Source organism: Podarcis cretensis (assembly GCF_951804945.1).
Source record: "Podarcis cretensis genome assembly, chromosome: 1".
Taxonomy (NCBI): domain Eukaryota; kingdom Metazoa; phylum Chordata; class Lepidosauria; order Squamata; family Lacertidae; genus Podarcis; species Podarcis cretensis.
In genome coordinates, this window is record NC_137170.1 from 119768087 (window position 1) to 119790204 (window position 22118).

At 42.3% G+C, this 22118-nt stretch overlaps 1 protein-coding gene across 1 annotated transcript in view; it reads left to right on the top strand.

The window, feature by feature from the left end:
• The window catches only part of LOC307220097 (dynein axonemal heavy chain 11-like), a gene marked incomplete at its 5' end in the record, with an annotated part of 229278 nt that overhangs the window by 140634 nt on the left and 66526 nt on the right, over positions 1 to 22118 (top strand). The window contains 6 exons of the mRNA XM_079983734.1: positions 5438 to 5671; positions 10546 to 10692; positions 12078 to 12191; positions 13981 to 14124; positions 15936 to 16118; positions 21199 to 21300. Coding sequence (XP_079839860.1) covers positions 5438 to 5671; positions 10546 to 10692; positions 12078 to 12191; positions 13981 to 14124; positions 15936 to 16118; positions 21199 to 21300 — 924 coding nt within the window. The remainder of the gene's footprint in view (positions 1 to 5437; positions 5672 to 10545; positions 10693 to 12077; positions 12192 to 13980; positions 14125 to 15935; positions 16119 to 21198; positions 21301 to 22118) is intronic.

Sequence of the window (22118 nt, forward strand, 5' to 3'; positions counted from 1 at the left end):
GAATTCAAGATAGCTCCAGAATCCTCATATCTGAAACCTACATTCTAATGTTGCAGCGTCAGCTGTGTTTCCATTTTTACTTATGAGCTGCTTTTTTTTTTTTCAAATTACATGTTTCTGTCTTGCAGTTTGATGCACTAATGAAAAAAAAAACTCCACTCTTTTGAGTTATTGTATTGCCTGCCTTTGTTGTAGGAAATTTATTTCTCTTTTGGTTATGCTAATTTGAGTAGACAACAAAGCCTTTTTTGGTATTTCATCTTCCCGCCTTGAAATAATTAACATACTAGAAAATATACTGGGTGCCACAGATACTGGGTAGAAGATTACATTCAGAGGTCTGAACAGCACTTAACAGGCTGACAATTGCTACTAAGAAATCTCGCTATTCAAAAGTAGATTTTAAAAGGTAACAACAATAAGTTGCTAATAATCTTTTGGATGATGTGCATTAAAAGCACATCATCCAAAAGATTAAAATAAAGTGGATGAGATTTGTGTAGTCAGCTCAGTAATTGATACAAATAGAAACAGCAATTTGGAATCAGCACGTCTGACAACCTCTGGAGGAATATCGCTTTTGCAATCGTGTATACAGATGTCATGATGAGAATTCGAGGAGATGTGCTCACATGTGAACACCAACGATCAAATGCTCATAAGCAACCATTCTCACGGCAGACCCTCCAAGTGTCCCTATTTTCCAGGGACAGTCCCGGATTTACAGAAGTCTCCCAGTTTCTGATTTGACTGTGAAATGTCCTGCTTTTCCTTAGGGAATCCCTATTTTCATTAGAGAAATGTTGGAGGGTATGGAGTTATGCGACCCCTGAGCCATCTGGGGGCAACCCTGTATAGGAAGGTTTTTTAAAATGTTTTATGTTTTATTATGTTTTGTATGTGTTGAAAGCTGTCCAGAGTAGCTGGGGCAAGCCAGTCCGATGGGCAGGGTATAAATAGTACAGTGGTACCTCTGGATGCGAACAGGATCCGTTCCGGAGCCCTGTTCGCATCCTGAGTAGAACGTAACACGCGATTGCACGCGTGTGGGTCGCGTTTCGCCACTTCCGTGCATGTGCATGGTGTCATTTTGAGCGCATGCATGAGCAGCGAAACCCAGAAGTAATGTGCTCCGTTACTTCCAGGTCGCCGCAGAGCGCAACCCAAAAATGCTTAACCTGAAGCTACTTCAACCCAAGGTATGACTGTAAAATTATTACCATTACAGTCGTAACTTGGTTGACAAACGTCTTGTGACTCCAATGTTTTGGCTCCGAAATGCCACAGACCCAGAAGTGAGTGTTCCAGTTTGTGAACGTTCTTTGGAACCCAAACGTCCGACGTGGCTGATGCAGCTTCTGATTGGCTGCAGGAGCTTCCTGCAGCCAATCGGAAGCCATGCCTTGGTTTCCAAAAGTTTTAGAAGTCAAAAAGACTTCTGGAACGGATTCCGTTCAACTTCTGAGGTACAACTGTATATCGTTGTCATCATCCTCAACATCATGGAATAGGACATCCCTATTTTCATTGGAGAAATGTTGGGTGGTATGTCATGGCTGTATTCCTGGCAACTGCCTCTGTTTCTCCCTTCTGCTGCCTGAAGGTCAAGAAACTTTTCCTTGGCAGGAGTAAATAGAAACAGTTGTGCCTGTAGATTCTCCCACTGCACTTCCCATTCCTCCCAGGAATTCAGGGTCTGACAATCCCAGTTCTCAGCAGGAAAAGAAACTCTGCTGGGGACTGAGGACATTTACAGCCAATGCCAGCTCTTTATTTTCTTGTCTGCCTGCCCTAGGGTACTTTTTCAGCTTTGGTAAAGCCCGTGGAAAGCTGGTTCATCTAGCCCAGTAGCTTCTACACTAACAGGGAGGGAGGGGTTGTCCAGGCTTTTACATAGGAGCCTTCACAGCCCTATCTTGGGCAATGAATTTTGGACCTTATGCATGCCAAACGCGTATACTTTGCAATAGCCCTTCACAAGGTCAATGGCCATGTCAGCAAAAGAGGTACTTCCTGAGACCCTTCAGGGGATTTGTACATGCTGGCTTGGGCCGCATGAAAATTACTTAACCTTTCAGAGCAAACACATCGCCCATGCAGTCTAGGCCACTGCAACTAGGACTGAGATGGAATAAGCATAGCATCCTCCACCATGCTGAATGTTGTAGAAGTACTGAGGATACAGGAACCATGTTTGCAAAATCATGTGCTTTTAACTGTGATTAATTCCTCTGAATAACATCTGTCTGTCTGTCTGTCTGTCTGTCTCTCTCTCTCTCTCTCTCTGTGTGTGTGTGTGTGTGTCCCAGTTCTGTGTTTACATTTGCTAACATTATTTAGAATCATGAATTGCCCAATAACAGCAACAGTAGCGGCTGGTGCTGTGGCAAAGGTGCAGCACTGCTGCCGCACAGGCTCCCAAACGCAGCGTGTTGCTGCCACTTACCAGAGCGGAGGCATAGGGAGCTCGGTGCAGTTCTGGCATGTGATGGGAAGAGTGGCAGATTGGCAAGCTCCCCGTGCTTTGCCCCACCCCCACCCCAGTAAGTGCCAGTGACCACTGTGTTTGGAAACTGGGACAACAGAAGTTCCCCACCTGCACTGCCACACTAAATTCTACTGGAAAAGAAGAAAGTGTTTATGCCTCCTTGCACCTATCTAAGCACTTCCCCGGGAGTACAAAATGGGTGGCCAATTTTCAATAAGTGACATTTCATAGGAAGCCTTGTGTATATTTTCAATTAATTTACTTTTCATATAAGACTGCGTGTATAATATTCACAAAAATTCACCCTATTGGGAGATCCTGAATAAAAGTGGTCTTTAGCCTGTTTTATGAAGTGGTTGTACAAAATTCAAGCACAAAATTCAAATTGCTTCTGTTCTAGACCTCTGTGGTGGGGCTTGAACCCACAATGCTGAGATTAAGAGTCTTATGCTCTACTGACTGAGCTATATCAAATGTGATGTTCACTTAAGTACCGTTAGCAAAAGTTGTTTTGAATGTCAAAGCTTCCTGTTTGCATGTCTGTTCCCTTTTATTGCTTTCTGTTGGGTTGTGGCTGGGGAATTGGTGGTAGGTAGCTATTTGAGTGTACCTTGAATAAAAGGTAAAGGGACCCCTGACCATTAGGTCCAGTCGTGACTGACTCTGGGGTTGTGGCACTCATCTTGCTTTATGGGCTGAGGGAGCCGGCGTACAGCTTCCGGGTCATGTGGCCAGCATGACTAAGCCGCTTCTGGTGAACCAGAGCAGCACACAGAAACACCGTTTACCTTCCCTCTGGAGCGGTACCTATTAATCTACTTGCACTTTGATGTGCTTTCGAACTGCTAGGCTGGCAGGAGCAGGGACCGAGCAACAGGAGCTCACCCCGTTGCGGGGATTCGAACCACCGACCTTCTGATTGGCAAGTCCTAGGCTCTGTGGTTTAACCCACAGCGCCACCCGCATCCCTTATACCTTGAATACTTTATCTCAATTGGCCCAATATTGCTTTCTGGTCAGGGGTAAGACTTTCATTGATGGAGTCCTTGCATTATTTTTACTTTACATTTTTATACAAAATAGTGCTGATCAGGAGGCAATTGTCTATTTGCCATCCATCCTCCAGCCACGAGCAACAGGGGGCACTCAAAAGAGGCAGAACTTACAAGCAGGAATTATTTTATTAGATGTGCAGGAGCCCTGAAAAGTCTCAATCGCATTCTGCCTGTCTGCTCTGCAGTACAATTATAGTGCAAATAATAAAAAATAAATCACAAATCAGGCTTGGAAATAGGCTATACGGAAACACTGGACTTGCAACAGTTTGATACTGCCATTTGGATTCTCTGCAAATATGTAGGATGATTATTCGAGGGGAAATTACAAGTGTGGAAACAACCGCAGCAACATAGCTAGAGTAACCTATTTCTGTTGGAATAGCATTTGATTCTGAGTAATTACGGTCACATTGTGACCTTCCCCTGTGCTCCAATCTGTATGAATGCAAATTGTATTTCATTAATGCACTAATATTTTGAAGCTAAAGGGGGAGAAAAACCTCCTTCCTCCTAGCAGTATACTGTGTCTTCTGCTCTATGACTGAACTGATCCCTTGTTCCCGGACAGGTCTGCTAAATGACAACACTTTTTGAGTAATTCCACCTTCAAACAAGTACCTTGCTTTGATGTATTACAATGATAGACTGAAGTGTTCATGCAATACATCACCATAGTCAGCAGTTGCTTGACTCCAAGGATTGAGAGACTGAACCAGCTGTTTTTTTTTTCCTTAGGCATTCCTGCAATGCAGTTACACCAAAGACAAAAGTCAGAAGAGAGAGAACTCTTTAAGATTCATTGACTGCATTTTTTTATTTGGAAACTTTTTTACCCCACTTTTTGCCCCCCCCCCCTTTCCAGGCTGCTTTAAAGTTTGCAACAGAAAATATGCAACTAAAATAGTACATTATATTATATGTCAATTCCATAATTAAATCAGCTGCAAGAGAAGGGTGTAAAACAGCTACATCGCCACACTGATATAATGAGAGGCAAGATGAAGTTTGTTCTCATTAGCAATTTGCTTATCAGCATGGTTTAGTGGTTAGGGTGTTGGACTGGAACATGAGATACCAGGGTCATGTAGCTCACTTGGATATAGTTCAGCTGATGGAGCATGAGACTCTTAATCTCATTGCCGTGGGTTCGAGTATTACAGGGGTTGGACTAGATAACTCTGGCGGTGCCTTCAAACTCTACAATTCTATGGCATAACCAAATGTAATGGCTCTAGGATTCTATGGGTGACCTTGAGCCGGTGACCCTCTCTGTCTCACACCTACATCAGAGGGAAGGAAATTAGGGTATAAATGTAATAATTGGCTGTAGAGACATGAACTTAACATATGTTCTTGAACCTTGGGCAGTTCTTTAAGCAAACTACTTGGGGTTGTACCTAGAATTTTATTCTTATTCTAGGTGCAACCCTAAGTAGGTGCAACCTCAATTATTCAATTATTGTTATTATTATTCAATTTATTTATGTCTTACCTTTCTCCCAAGTTGATTTCAAGGTGGTATGCAACATTTTTAAAATGCAAGTATAAAATACAAAGTAATAAAGGCAAACTAGTTAGAAACAATAGCGAAAATATAATGAAACACGTTTAGAAGTAGTTTTGGGACACCAGGCTCATACATGCTTACCTGGGAGTAAGTCACACTGATGTTGGAAGACATGTATAAGATTTCGTTGTCAGTCTTGAAATAAACAACTATCCTAAACACACCAAGAAGTGAGACGCATTGGACAAAATGGTACTTTCTTTTGAGTAAACAGACATAGGATTGTGCTGAAAAAAATGCTAAATGTTATTTCCTGTACAAGTTTATCAGTTCTACAGCGAAGCCTGACATATTGTGAAGTATCGCTATGGATTTGTTTTTCAGCCTCATGTGAAGCCTTCAATCAGCCACTTCATAGCTTTTGCACACACAAGCGTTAATGAAGTTAGCGTCAAATACCAACAGAATGAGAAGCGTTATAACTACACAACACCAAAGAGTTTCCTGGAACTAATTAAACTCTACCAGAATCTGCTAGCGAAGAAGAGAAAAGAATTGGTTCAAAAAATGGAAAGATTGGAAAATGGGCTACAAAAGCTGCAGACTACAGCTTCACAGGTAGGTTATGAAATGTTTTTCTGGGAAAGAAATACCGAAATCTCCAAGATCTCAGCAGCAACAGACATTGCCTCAGCTGTAGCATCCTCTGATTCTGGGTAGAGGAAGTGTACACTGCAGAGTTAAAGAAGAGGCACCTCACTACCATAGTCTTGAGTGGGAGCAGGAGAGTGACCTCTGACCTGGAAGTTATTTATCCCTGTGGAGAAAACTGTGGAGGACCAAAATTCTTTGATACTACTAATGGCGGCATGTGCACTTCCAAAAAAGAGACAAAAACTTGCATGGAACTTGCATATATATATATGCCAATTTATCTGTATATACGCAAATTTAGGGGGGAAAGACTATAACATAAATACAGTACATCTCACCAAAGAAAAGACGACGGTGGCCAGGTGGACTTGTGTTCCATCTGCTGCCCATATGCCATTGACTGACAACTTCAAGGCCCTCGCTTTCCTTTTTTATGGTTCTTTATCTTTAAATCACATTTTCCACCCTTTCAGCGTCTCTCCCTTCTCACTCCCATGCTATGGCCACCGTTCTTGCAGGACCAGGCATCGGGCTCCCCATACCCCAAGCCATATAAATAAGAGACAAATAAGACTGATTTTGGGTTAAAACAGGCCAGAACTTTATTGGATACAGATGAAAGAGGGTTTGACTTGGGGTGACCCCTGCAGGGACCGCCATCTGGGGGAGTGCCTTTGGCCCTGGCCCCGTGGACATGGCCACTCCCCCCAGATCCCTTTAACGGGATACGCCAGCATTTGGAGGGGCAGGCGGAGACTACAACCTCCCCTCCATCCTAAACACAGGATTGCCCCAATGCCCAACTGCCAACTGAGCAATGCTTGCCGCCAAACCACTCGCACCTGCATCCATCCCTTAATGCCTTCAATCATATTGGACAACCAAATATAATTTCCTGGTAGGGAAAGATGCATGCCTTCCGGCCGAAACAGTGTCTCACCTGAGAATGTGATCTTGGAGTGGTAAACCACCCAACCACCTCACTGCGCGGTTAGCCTTTTTCTGAGCCCGGTTGATGCCCACTGGGTCCGGGTTGTGCCATTGTCGTCTCTCTACTAGGAAGGGGCACTGAAGTTCCAGTTCCCTTGTTGGGGCCCCAGGGAAGCCTCTGCCCTCCCGCAACGCCACCGCACCAAGAGACTGAGCTTCCTTCCCTTTTGCTCCTCTGACTTCATGCAAATCCAGGATTGTGCTGTGGCACTACACATCCTCCAATGGGGCTGCGCAGTGACATTCTCACGTCATGCTAGGGTGTTTATTCCAGAACTTTCCACCCCTCGACAATGATCAAGCAAAGGTAGACCAACTCTAAGAAGAAAGAGAGTTCCGGCCTATTTTCTAGGGCATAACCATTGATAGTACCAGGGCTGGCAAGGTGGGGCAACCGCCTCAGGTGGCAGGATTTCCAGTAGCGGCAGATCCTGATGTAGATATTTATTTCATCCTTATTCCTATGCAGTTCTTCACTCACCCCTTCTTCCCTAGCAGGGAGGAGCGGGTGCCATTTTGTGGTTTACCTCAGGTGTCAAATTGTATTGGGCTGGTCCTACTTACTGTGTTCAGGATAAGAGTTTTGCTTTCGAGAGAGGAGCTATGTGGAGAGCTAAAGTTTAGCGGGATAGAGAGAGTTAAGGATGAGAGTGAAGAGGCCAAACCGTACACTGTGAGCTTATAGTTCTTCTGCCATTCTATAGTATTAACAAGCTATGCATTTTTCAGTATAGTTGGGAATCCCTTTTGAATTTAGTTTTCGGCATAATATTGAACCTTCTTGAACTCCTTCCTCCTTTAAGGCGCACAGCACTTGTTACTCTGGAGTAGTCAAAAATGTTAAGTACAAATGATGGACGCTTTGAGACTGTAGTAAGAAATTTAGTTGTATCTTTATTTGTGTTCTTTTAATATGAAGAAAACATGTGAATCTCTGTCCTGTTGGGTTTGCTTTAAAAGATAATTCTGCTTTTCAAATGACATTTCAAGAAATGCTTTGGCAAGAAGACTGTCAGTTGTATGTTCTCTCCATACTATAGCTAAATAATGGCCATTAATATTTCTTTGAATGAGACTTCATGAAAATTGTAGCTGTGAACATACAATCAGCTCATTTATGAACTAACAAGCATTGCCCTAGGGGCAGTCTCAACTGACATTCATCATTTTGCATAAAATTGACTTTCTCTGCTAATAGCATATTGTACGCACATAATTTTATCATCTTACTTTAGCAATATCTCCTTGTGGGGGGCGGGATTTGCAACTGGTTAGCTTTTCATGACTGACAGGTTCTAAACTTCCATCACTCATGATCTGGACCCACTTATTATGGACTAGTCCACAAGTCCTCCCATTGCTGTTGCTTGAAATTTTTAAACAAAAGTAATTCAAAATGTTCCACTTATACGCAGCTGGGCCATTGCATCTTTCTGGGAGCTGAGAAACAGCTTAAGGGCGTGTCCACATTTGGACATTACTCAGCTGTTCATCCACTTCCCCCCAATTCAAATTAAGCCAGAGTAGTCCACATACACACTGACATCATTCGCGCATGTCACAAAGCACCGGCCCGCTCAGTTGCAGGGTCAAGGTGCACTGTTGGTGTCTCCTAGTAGAATTATATGCATTTTTCCTAAAAGGGTTAAAAGCAGATGTTCACTTAGATGGGGAAAATATACAGCGATGCACAAATAACTCTGTTAGGCTGAGGATTAAATATACTATAATTCACTCCCTGCTTCAATCGTCTTGCAAATTAAAACAGGAAGAAGATAGTGGGAGCTTTTGGTTTATATGAGAGAAAGAAAGAGAGGTGTAATCAGATAACCAATCAAGGTTGCCTAATCTGCCCATTCTGCTTTAGGCAGGGGCTAGATTTTGCCACTTTTTTCTATATCACAACTCGTTACCTTCCTCCCTCAGAACTCGTTGGCAACTGCTCCTATCTGCTAGCTTGTCCTGGATTTCTTGTCACAATAGAGTATGACAATGAGACAAAACCCAGGAATATGTACGATACTCTTTAATTAAGTAAATAACGTGTCAGTTCAGAGCTTTCCCCCCTCTGGTGTTAAGAACATGATTTATTTCCACTTGACACAAGAAAAGTCAGAGAGATGTTTTTGGTAGAAAATTCTTCTACACGTTGAAGCTGCCAATTCGCAAATAACTAGTGGTGACGGAGCTACATTCAAACGTGCTCAGCTTGTTGTTGTTGCAAGTGCTTTGAGAAACAGGTTTCAATCCTGTGCACGCTTCCAGAGGAGCAAATGGAACTCAGGAACTTCTTCCTGGTGATTCAAGTAATGAAGAATAACGGAGCAATCCTAAATTGGTGGTGGTTGTGAGATTCTGTGGTGGAGGAATCATCACTTCCTAAGCCAAACTGGCTTGTTTCAACCAGAGGGGATGCAGCTTTTTTCAGGGGGGCTATAATATCATTTTGCTTTACCCCCTTTTGAGACCTGCCACTGGTGTGATGCACCATCAGTAATACATCTATGCCCACATAATGAGGTTTCCACTGTGGGTGTAATAGCCACCTTACTTGGACTATTGCAATGCGCTCTACATTGGGCTGCCTTTGAAGGTGACCCGGAAACTACAACTAATCCAATCCCAGAAACTACAACTAATCAGAATGCGGCAGCTAGACTGGTGACTGGGAGCGGCCGCCAAGACCACATAACACTGGTCTTGAAAGACCTACATTGGCTCCCAGTACGTTCCCAAGCACAATTCAAAGTGTTGGTGCTGACCTTTAAAGCCCTAAACGGCTTCGGTCCAGTATATCTGAAGGAGCATCTCCACTCCCATCATTCTACCCGGACACTGAGGTCCAGCGCCAAGGGCCTTCTGGCAGTTCCCTCACTGCGAGAAGCCAAGTTACAGGGAATCAGGCAGAGGGCCTTCTCGGTAGTGGCACCCACCCTGTTGAATGCCCTGCCATCAGATGTCAAGGAAATAAACAACTACCAGACTTTTAGAAGACACCTGAAGGCAACCCTGGTTAGGGAAGCTTTTAATGTTTGATGTATTACAGTATTTTAATATCTTGTTGGAAGCCGCCCAGAGTGGCTGGGGAGGCCCAGCCAGATGGGCGGGGTATAAATAATATATTATTATTATTATTATTATTATTATTATTATTATTATTAAAGGCAAGGCTCATCTCTGCCAATGGAGAGATGTTATCCTATAACGCCTTAGCTGGCCTTTGACCAAATTTGGGGTTGTTCTTGTTTCTCATAATGTCAATTCATTTATTTTAGGGGATTTTGTTTAAAGGCTTCCCATGGGCACCAGGTTGGCTGTAGAATGGGAACAGGTTGTTGGACCACATGGGCCACTTGTCTGGTCCAGCAAAGCCATTCTGATATTCTTGTGGAACAATGAAGAATGGCTGCATCGGACATTAAAGAAGCTTGTTATTCCTCATTATTTTCATGTTTCCCCTTCTGTTTATATAAGGTGTAATGATCTCATCCTACTTTTTCTTAAGCAGCAAGACTTCACATTTGTTCAAAAACAGCGAAATCCAAATAAGCACTGACACAACCTGCTCCGGATAGTTTGAAAATTGTTGGGAATATTTCTTTATTAGGGGACATTTTGACCCCCCGCATCAATATGCTGGTCAATAGACTGTAAAATCATACTGGTGCCTTCAAGGCAATCTTTTTTTATAAATACAGAAATGTAATTATGCATCCTCTAGAGGGCTGAAAATAATTATACAAGTGTACAACAAAGCCCAAGGCAATGACTCCTTTTAACTGGTTGTTTTGAATATCATTTAAATCTTGTTAAAACTTAATTACCCAATTATGCTTGCTACATTTTAGGTGGAAGATCTGAAGTCTAAGCTTGCCGTTCAAGAGATAGAACTTCATCAGAGAAACAAAGACACTGAGGCTCTTATTGACAAAATTGGACAACAGACGGAAAAACTAAGTCAAGAAAAAGCCACCGCAGATGAGGAGGAAAAGAAGGTATAGAGATATGAATGATAGGCACAACTGAGTCACACACACATACAGACTTAGACCATGGTCCTAAACCCTCTTACTAGAGGGAAGAGCACTCCAAGTGTTCCTATTTTCCAGGGACAGTCCTGGATTTACAGAAGCCATCCTGGTTTCTGATTTGATCCCGGAATGTCCCACTTTCCATCAGAGAATTGTTGGAGGATATGGAGTTATGTGCAAGCCCTGAGCCAAGGAGATAAATAACTATACAACCTTTAGAAGACTCCTGAAGGCAACACTGTATAGGGAAGTGGTTTAATGTTTAATTGTGGATTAATGTTTTATTATGTTTTTATGTACGTTGGAAGCCTCCGAGTGGCTAGGGCAATGCAGTCAGATGGGCAGGGTAATGATGATGATGATGATGATGATGATGATGAATAGGGCGTTCCCAGTGCTTTTTTTCTGTGATTGTGTCAGAACATGCCACAGTTTTTCTTTGACATAGAGAGAAGCTACATGGTCTTCTGTTGTCCAAAGAGAAGAGAATTTTTATCATACTTGTTTGTATTGCTATTTTATTGCTGTGGCTTTGGAAATTGTTTTTAGATTGGCCTGAATTATATTTATTTTATTTTTATTTTTTAAAATTAATATTGTATTTCAACTTTTTAAAAGTAATCTGTAATTATTCTAATTCTATGTTTATATTGTTCTGCACTGTACTGGGTGGAATCTGTCCTAAAAGGTGGTTCGTCAGTATTTGCATATACAGTGGTGCCCCGCAAGACGAACGCCTCGGAAGACGAAAAACTCGCTAGACGAAGGAGTTTTTCGTTTTCTTAGCCGCTTCGCAAGACGCATCTCCCTATGGGCTTGCTTCGCAAAACGAAGCTTGCCCCGCAAGCTCCAGGGATAGCGGGGAAGCGCAGCACGTCTTCCCTGCTGTCCCCGGACCTCTTTTGAAGCAAGGGGCGGCGGGGAGAAGATCGCTTCTCCCCGTTGCCAGCCCCGCAATCTCCGGGGACAGAGGGGAAGGCACACGCGCCTTCCCCTCTGTCCCCAGACCCCTTCTGAACCAAGGGGTGGCAACGGGGAGAAGCGATCTTCTCCCCGCCGCCCCTTGCTTTAAACAGGTCCGGGGACAGAGGGGAAGGCGCACGGCGCTTCCCCTCTGTCCCCGGACGGTCTCCATAGGAACGCATTGATTGATTTTCAATGCATTCCTATGGGAAACCGTGCTTCGCAAGACGAAAACCTCACAAGAAGAAAAAACTTGCGGAACGAATTAATTTCGTCTTGAGAGGCACCACTGTATATATTGCCCTATCATGATGACACCCAAAAATTGGGTGCCGTCCACAAGAGGGTTGTAAGTGGCGTGACAATTATTGTGCAATACTTTCTAGGTGGCAGCCATTCAAGCAGAAGTAACAAAGCAGCAGAAAGAATCTGAAAATGACCTCGCCAAAGCCGAGCCAGCTCTAAACGCTGCAAATGCTGCCCTGAACACACTGAATAGGGTAACACCACTTCATTTATTTGTCTGAAAGGGTTCCACACTGCTTCGTTATTTAGTTCTTTTTCAAGACAGCTTCCTGCATCACATCACTGCTGCCATTAGTCATCAGTTACTAGACCAGGGTTCCCAAACTTGGGTCTTCAGCTGGTTTTGGACTACAACTCCCATTATCCCTGGCTAGCAGGACCCAGTTGTCAGGGATGATGGAGATTGTAGTCCAAAAGCTGCTGGAGACCCAAGCTTGGGAAACATGTTGTTGAGTGGAATTTGCCAGTCATCGCTAGATCAAGTCCGAAGCCCTTCAGTTGCTTCTGGGGTGAAAAAATAAAAATGCATGACTGAAAAAGAGGACAAAAGAGAGAATGGATTTACATTTTTAAAATTGCATGCGGTGAATTATATGCACATATGCAAATTTAAGAGGTAATGGGCAGGGTTCTGCTAATGAGTCCCGTCAGCAGAAGCCCTGTGCAAGGACTCCCACTTGTGCAATGGGGCTTTCCATACACACACCCAATTGGCTTAGGGGGTGTTGAGAGAGACTCCGGAACCTCATTTGTGGGCTGGAGAAGAAGGATTGTTCCATCTGGAAAGTGGAAATGGATCAACTTAACATCATGTTGAATTCCTCACTATTACCATAATTTAGAGAGAAATACAATGCATCTCAGGGACGTGGGTGGCGCTGTGGGTTAAACCACAGAGCCTAGGACTTGCTGATCAGAAGGTCGGCGGTTCGAATCCCCACGACGGGATGAGCTCCCGTTGCTCGGTCCCTGCTCCTGCCAACCTAGTAGTTCGAAAGCACATCAAAGTGCAAGTAGATAAATAGGTACTGCTCCGGCGGGAGGGTAAACAGCGTTTCCACGCGCTGCTCTGGTTTGCCAGAAGTGGCTTAGTCATGCTGGCCACATGACCCAGAAGCTGTACGCCGGCTCTCTCGGCCAATAAAGCGAGATGAGCGCCACAACCCCAGAGTTGGCCATGACTGGACCTAATGGTCAGGGGTACCTTTACCTTTACCTTTACCTTTACCTTTACCTTTACCTTTACCTTTACCTTTACCTTTACCTTTACCTTTACCTTTACCTTTACCTTTACCTTTACCATGCATCTCACCATAGTGGGAAAGACTGTGACCAGGTCAGCTGTGTGCCTGCTCAGTCTGCTGTCAAGGTGCTAACAGCTGATGGGCGTCTTCATGGCTCCTGTTGCCCTCCCCTCTTAAAATTCCTTATATTTGAACTGGACTTTGAACCAGACAGCCCTTTAAAGGTAAAGGACCCCTGGATGGTTAAGTACAGTCAAAGGAGACTATGGGGTTGCGGCACTCATATTGCTTTCAGGCTGAGGAAGCTGGTGTTTGTCCACAGACAGCTTTCCGGGTCATGGGGCCAGCATGACTAAACCGCTTCTGGCACAATGGAACACCATGATGGAAACCTGAACGCACGGAAACGCCGTTTACCTTCCTGCCGCAGCGGTACCTATTTATTTGCACTGGTGTGCTTTCGAGCTGCGAGGTTGGCAGGAGCTGGGACAGAGCAATGGGAGCTCACCCCATCGCAGGGATTCGAACCACCGACCTTCTGATCAGCAAGCCCAAGAGACTCAGTGACTCTGATCAGCAAGCCCAAGAGACTCACCCACTATAAAGGACTGCCCACTGTAAAGTGTGACATGTGCTCACCTTAATTGGATGTTACGGTACTCTTTTAAATAATGCCAAGGTTTTCCTTTGGAAATATAATTGGTCTGTTAATACGGATGTCTTTCCTGTTCTATTTCAGCTGAACCTAACTGAGCTAAGAACTTTCCCAAACCCACCTGCTATCGTAACAAATGTGACGGCTGCAGTCCTCGTTCTCTCGTCTCCGAGCGGCAAGATTCCAAAGGACAGGAGCTGGAAAACTGCCAAGATGTATATGAGCAAGGTAAGCAGGGGACCTCTGCGAGGGGAGACAGAGATTAACACAAAAGTCTGCGTAAACACTTCTTAATCTCTGGCGTGCCTTGATCTACTAGTTACACATAGGAGGGAAATGCCAAAGATAATGGGCATGGCAGGAGTTTGTCAAAGAACTTCAGGAAAGGAAGGAAAGTAATTAGACACCTTTGACATTCTGTCAAAGGGCGGGGGAGGGGAATGTCATGACTTTGTGCCACACATTTCCCCAAATCATACTTATTAAATGTCAGCACAGTTTCTTATAAATATAAAACCTCTTCTGTGAAGGATGGGATGTAAGAAAAGTCTGTGTACTCCCAAAGAGGCTGCAACATTTTCTGTATAATTTATGCTGCTCATAACTCCTCAACAGTATTTTTAGTAATAGTAGTAGCTATTATTATTATTATTATTATTATTATTATTATTATTATTATTGCTGTTGCTGCTACTACTACTATTATTAAGGTGCCAAAAATATGTGCATCTTGTGAAGTGGTTAGGAAAAAATTTTAAGCACTAACAGCTATTGCGGGGGCAGCTTTTTCAATTAGTATCTTTGACTTTACAGTGGTACCTTGGTTTACGAACTTAAATCTGTTCCGGAAGTCCGTTCTTAAACCAAAGCATTCATAAACCAAGGCATGCTTTCCCATAGCAGTGTGGGACGCAATTTACAAATGGAACACACTCAACAGGAAGTGAAACATGTTCTTCTTCCAAGGCAAAGTTCACAAACCAAAACACCTACTTCCGGGTTTGCAGCATTCTTAATCCAAGTTGTTCATAAACTAAGCTGTTCTTAAACCAAGGTACCACTGTACTTTGAAGATCCCAAAACTGTCAGGAGCTCACCCTACTCTCGAGTAGGACCTTGGAAGAGACGCATGCCCTGGAAGAGACAGGCATGTTCCCTCCCTCCTGGACGATCGTTCGGGAGCTTCAAAACTTTCTTCTGCCCGAACATCACAGCGACCGATGCCAACAGACATCAGCACACTTAGGGATCTGCAGTGTCTTCGCAACTTGTGTAACAGACCTCAGCAACTCAGCATTTTGGCTAATCTACTTTATTTACATATAAACACACACGGAGCACTGCAACATGGCTCCCTCTCTCTCAAGCATCAGACAGCAAATAATAATAATAATAATAATAATAATAAATAATTTTATTTATATCCCGCCCTCCCCAGCCGAAGCTCAGGGCGGCTAATAACAATAAAATAGTACAACAAAGTAAATGAACAAAGGACAATAGTCCCAATTCATGGAACACAGTAACACAAACATCCTGCCTCCGTCACTTCTCACTCTGTGGAGTCAAAACATATACCATCATCTGAAAGACAACAATCCCATGACTGCAACCATGGAGCAGGAATTCTAGCAAAAACATGGCCAAAAGGTCTCTTAAAAAACTTTCACAACATTAAAGAATAAACTTTGATCAGATATTTTGTCAGGGGGTCATACTAGCTTCACACAATTTAGTTAACTGTATGTTTTCTCCTGCTCTGGAGGGTAGGACTTGAGGCAATGGCTTCAAGTTTACAAGAAAGGAGATTCTGACTTAAACATTCAGAAAAACTTTCCAACAGTAAGAACTGTTCGGCAGAGAAGTTGTGGACCCTCCTTCCTTGGAGGTTTTTAAGCAGAGTTTGGACGGCCATCTGTCATGGATGCTTTAGTTGAGATTCCTGCATCGCAGAGGGGTTGGACTAGATGAACCTTAGGGTCCCTTCCGACTCGTAAGATTCTATGATTTGGGGTGACCTCCTTCTCTTTGCTCTTTAGGTAGATGAATTCCTCCAAAGTCTCATCAATTTTGATAAAGAACATATCCCTGAAGCCACTGTTAAAGCCGTAAAAGAAGATTATCTGAGTGATCCAGAGTTCAGCCCAGAGTTTGTACGGACAAAATCTTCAGCAGCTGCTGGTCTTTGTGCATGGGTTATTAATATCATTAAATTCCACGAGGTAGGAATTAATAATATTTACCTTAGCTCTACTTTATTTTCTAATTGCTTAAGAAATCGTAATCATATTTATTTATTACAGTTCTAACCCTGCTTTACCTCCAAAGAGTTCAAGGTAGTGTACAAGGCTCTTCCTCCACCTGTTTTGCCCTCACAAGAACTGTGTGAGGTAGGTGAGGTTGAAGATGTTGGCTGGCCCAAGGACAACCCATAAACTTCATGGCTGAGGGGAAATTTGATTCCACAGCTCTACTCTACCAGTCACTCTCATCATTGTGTCATCATAGTGTACCTTCAGGAAAATAGACACACGTTTTGGACAGCCTTAAGCTATTTGTAGGAACATGGGTGGCTTTGTGGTCTAAACCATAGAGCCTAGGGTTTGCCAATCAGAAGGTCAGCGGTTCGAATCCCTATGACAGGGTGAGCTCCTGTTGCTTGGTCCCTGCTCCTGCCAACCTAGCAGTTCGAAAGCACGTCAAAGTGCAAGTAGATAAATAGGTACCGCTCCGGCGGGAAGGTAAACGGCGTTTCCGTGCGCTGCTCTGGTTTGCCAGAAGCGGCTTAGTCCTGCTGGCCACATGACCCGGAAGCTGTACGCCGGCTTCCTCGGCCAGTAAAGCAAGACGAGCGCCGCAACCCCAGAGTCAGTCATGACTGGACCTAATAGTCAGGGGTCCCTTTACCTTTGAAACTATTTGTGTTTGACAGTTATGTGGATCTTGACGTGAAGTAAATGTATGACATTTTAAGCAGTGCTATTTTTCTAGGAAAAGAGGTGCCGAAGCACACCTTCTTCTCTTAGAATGGCAATGTCACCCACCTGAGAGGTGCCGGAACTGGGGTTCCAGTGAGTTCCAGCTGGAAAACAGCCCTGGTTTTAGGTATTATGAAGATGATTATTATGTTTTTTAAAAAGACCTAAAGACAGAAAAGGCTGGCTCATCTTTAAATGTTCCAGAGCTACTAGAAATTTGGCCGGCTAAATGTTTTGCTCGTTCTTGTGGCAAATGTAATAACAAAACAAATAAAAGTATTTCGTTGCCAGGAAGTCTCTCAGGCTTCTCACTTAAGGAAGGCTTGATCTAGCCAGCCAGCAATTTGAGCTATCATCTAGACTGCTGTCACTGGTGTCCAAAGCACCCTCCCATAAAACAGGTCTGAAGGATAGTGGCTGCTTTCAGGTGGCTGCCAAAGGAAAGGAACATTTTGGGGTGAGCCTTTGGGGGGGGTGAATCACAGCCCCAGGAATTCTGTTCTTCTGGAGACAGCAAGAGGAGGAACATCTGGAATATATTATTGTTGACCTTGTTATTATTATACTGAAAGTGCTGTTTGGGTATTTTCATATTGTTTTTTCCCCCATTTAAGCTGCTTTAAGTATTATTTTAATAAATATATAAAGAAAGGACCTACCCACAAATCCCTACACCAGGCATGGTCAAACTTGGCCCTCCAGCTGTTTTGGGACTCCAACTCCCATCATCCATAGCTAACAGGACCAGTGGTCAGGGGTGATGGGAATTGTAGTCCCAAAACAGCTGGAGGGCTAAGTTTGGCCATGCCTGCCCTACACTAACACTACGCAACAGAATGAAAGAATAATTTACCACATCTCCCTCCCTCCGTCTTTCCCCTCTCCCCCCCCCCCCAATCACAAGATGTCTGTGACAAAAGTGTCTCTCAGTAAATGTAAACAAACTGTGAAGAAGAAACTACGGATTTAAAGTGGAGATGATAGGTGTACTTTCCCCTGTTGGTTGGTTGGTTGGTTGGTTTTGTAACACATTAAAAAAAATTAAATAAAAACTAATCTTAAAAAAGTAGAGTACACTAATTTCATCTAAAATTTAATCTATGAAACCATGACCCCAATGTTACACTTTTAAATAAGTTTTATTTGGTTTTACAAATATTAGTTTATAACAATCCAAAATACATATCCATATTTTGAGATTTCTCCAAATCTCTGGACTTCCCACCTTACCTTTACCCTCCATGGGTCCTATTGTAAACCCTCTTGACTGTGTATTATTTCATAATCCATATTTTGTATTTTTCCATATTGTCCATGATATTCGCTACATTACGAGTGCTGTTAAAATCCTGCTAACGTTTTCATCTGCTTACAGTGGTCTCCTAGAAGATAAATTATTTTTTTTTTTCCCATTCTTTATTGAAGTTTTGATCTTCTTGGTTCCTGAGCCTTCCAGTCAGTTTTGCCATTTTGGCATAGTCCAACAGCTTAGTTTGCCATTCCTCTCTGGTAGCGATGTTTTTAAAGTGTTTTTAGGGCCATGACAGCTGTGCTAAACCTTTGCCTGTTTCCAACTACAAGAACGCCAGTATCCAGGAAATATGTCACAACAAAACAAAGTTAATTTGGCACACTGGCAGGGCACAATAGTCCTATGGTGCGACAAAAACAATATCCAAAAAATTGAAACATTTGTGGCATGAAAAGCTATGGTTTTCCAGCAAAAGGCTCCTGACTATGTATGGATTGCTAAAGGTGCCATGTGACTATCCAGAAAATTTTGAAGGTGCAAATTGACTGGAATGTGAGAACAGATACAACCAGGAAGACACAAGATCTACCCACCCTGGAAGAGTGGCAGATGAAGGTGATGGACTATATGGAATTAGCGGAAATGACTGGCAGAATCCAAGACCTGGGAGAAGAGTTGGTGGAAGAAGATTGGAAGAAATTTAAAGATTATTTGCAGAAACACTGTAAAATTAATGAATGTTAAAATGATGTTGGACTGAAAATAAGTGGCACTAGCAACAAAAGTTAAAAAGAGTATGCAAAAATGAATTAAAAGTTTGGTGAAATTATAGGGTTACAATATGTTAAGATTTAGAGTTAAGATAAATGAAAGAGGGTAAGGATTTGCTGATTTGAATATCTTAATGGGAATACAAAAAGGGGAGGTGTGAGGAAGTCAAAGAAATAAGTTAATGAGTTCAAAGTTATAAAAAATGGATTTGTTTTAACCTTTTTTTCTATTTTTCTATTTTTCTTGTTTTTTGTATCTTGTATTTTTGTCTGAGAGTTTTCTTCTGTTTCTTGTTTTACTATGCATTTTTGTATTTTTGATTTTGTAAAATCTTAATAAATATCACTTTTTTTAAAAAAGAGAGAACAGATACAACCAATGTCAAGAGCACAAAGTATTCTGAATGCACATAGAAAGTTTCGTTTGGAGGGCCCTAATATAGTATAGATGCCTGGTAACATTAAATTTGTATTTTATTTTATACGAGCATTTCCTAGTGGTACTGTAGAAATGATATTACCCTCCACGTCTTAGGAATGGAACTTTACCTTTCTGGATATGAAATCTGCACTCTTTCACTCAGCAGTTGTCTATCAACTCCCCTTCAAACTGTTTAAATTTATGCTCAGTGTGGATCAAGCTCCACAGAAGAAGCGTTTGACTATCTGACTGCTGTCACTTGAGTAGGAGTCAACGTGTATTTTGCACAGAGCCAACATACACCCTTCCCATTCAAAAATTGTCATCACTGTTTTAATTAAAAGGTCCATAAACCACACTACAATCTGTATGGCTCTAACTATAATTCTTAGCACAATGTGGTTACAAACAATGACATAACGTTGTTTTAGTATGTACTAACTAAAACAACGTTGTAATGTTTACATTGGGTTCTATTTCTTTGATATATGCACAGAGGAGGGCTTGCTGTTAGGTGTGGTGCCATGTTTATGATTAAACACTTTATTCGTACTCATATGTCAATCTATTAGTGAGCTGTTAATTCAAATGCTACTATGATGTATTTTATCGCCATTAGCACATTTATCACAGGTAGATATAAAACTTAGACAAAGGTGTATGTTCTCATTAATGATGAACAGCCTATTCATCTTACTAGAATGTAATTAATGTAGGTTGCAATACTTAATTTTTCACTGTTTGTCATGATGCATATTTAACATTTCTTCTATACTTTATCAATCTGCTTTCCTTTTGCGTGGACATGTCCAAAAGATATATGTAAGTGTGGTACTTTTACGTGTGTGTGTGTGTGTGTGTGTGTGTGTGTGTGTTTTAAAAGTTGGCAATTTCTTTTTCTGTATGTTATAGCCAGTAGCGTTTGTACAAACGTCAGGCGTGTTCATACTGATTATATGAACATTTCCCCCCTTAATTATTGCATGTTTAACGTTGATCAGTTGAACCCATAAAACAAGTGTGAAAGATCAGTTCTGCTGGTGGTTTGATCCCATCTTATAACGGATGTTCATATGACATAATGTACTTTCCCTGCTAATAAGTTCCATTTAATGTTGAACCCTCAGGGACTGTTATATGTGTGTATACTGTTTCATAACAAGCAATGATCAGCACAGGGATCCTGCAAGAAAAGGTAATGGAGAAAATTACATAAAATGGAACAGAGGGGAAAGTAAGCATGTACCCACTAACCCTGACTCCTCACCTAACATAACTCATTTCCCACCAAAACCCTAAGCAAATGTATCATTGTTGTGATGTAATTAACTGTGAACACTCTCTTTTTCTAAATTGCTGCTGTTTGGGGACACATCTCAGGTCAGGCTGTGACAAAATAATGGGTACAGTGGTATCTCGGTTTACAAACAGTCCTGTTTACAAACTATTCGGTTTATGAACTCCGCAAAACCGGTAGTGTCCCAGTTAGCGAACTTTACCTTGGTCTACAAACAGAATCCAAACAGAGGAAGGGCACCGGCAGCGGAAGGCCTCATCAGGGAAAGCACACCTCAGTTTAAGAACGGACTTCAGGAACGGATTAAGTTCGTAAACTGAGGTACCACTGTATTGAGAAACTGGCCAGTTGAAGATCATTGAACTTCAAGCTCCAAGCTTAGAATCACTGAACTGAGTCCTCATTAGACAGTGTCCACTTTCAAACTGTTATAAGTTTTTCAAACGATTCTATGATTCTAACCCTTTTTGAGCTTTCCGGACTGCTATCTGAATTCAGGCCTCTATCAACTTACCACTTTCTGTGGTAAATTTCTGTGATGTGCAGTGCACAGTTTAAACATGTATCCTGCTCTAACCTTTTAGGTTTACTGCGAAGTAGACCAAAAACGGCAAGCCCTGGCACAGGCCAACGCAGACTTGGTCGTTGCAGCAGAAAAACTTGAGTCAATAAGGAAGAAGCTCAATGTAAGTGCTATTGTCTTCAGTTTATCGTCCTATCTCCTACATATCAAATGTAGGGCACCATTCCTTATATGTCAAAATTTAAAATTCCATTATTGTTCTTGGAGGCAATGAAAGGGTTTCTAGCCTGGATAATAATTTGTTGTGTTTTGTTTGGCTTGATGTACTCGTCCGAAATAATAGAACAAAGTATTATTGTTATTGTCTCCTATGACCCCAATTGCCTATTTACCCACTGATTAGGAGCTTTTTAAAAAAGGATCTGTAGGTGGGTTTTCTCTTTGATATTTGAGCGACATGCATTCAATATTAGTTTAGCTTTGCTGGCTACAAAGTGGGGGAGGGACACAGTGAGGTGGCAGTCATTTTTGGCTGTAGCCTAGCCTATTTCTCAGATAAATGTGTTCCTTGATATAAATGGCGAAGTTTCCATTTAGCGTTCAGTTGCAATTCAGGGAACACTCTATTTAGGCTGGCTTAAGCTTTCAGTTGCAAGAAGTATCCATCATAAAAGGAAAAAGAATTTCTCCCTCTTAATTTGGGGGAGACTACACCTTCTTGATCCACCTGATAGAGGTGCTATGCAGCAGCAAATAAATGTATTCTAGTTTCCTTCCACTACTTACCTAGGAGTAAAGGTGTTTCCAGATGGGTGTTTATTGTGCTTCTAAGGTACACAAATTTGTTTGATTTTGCAGCATCCACAAAACATTGACATAAAAATGCCACCCCGTATTGTCGACATTCTGATTTCAGCTGGATTTATCTTTTTTCAAGAAAAATGCAATAAATAATATTTGAAAACTGTTGCCAGCAAACCA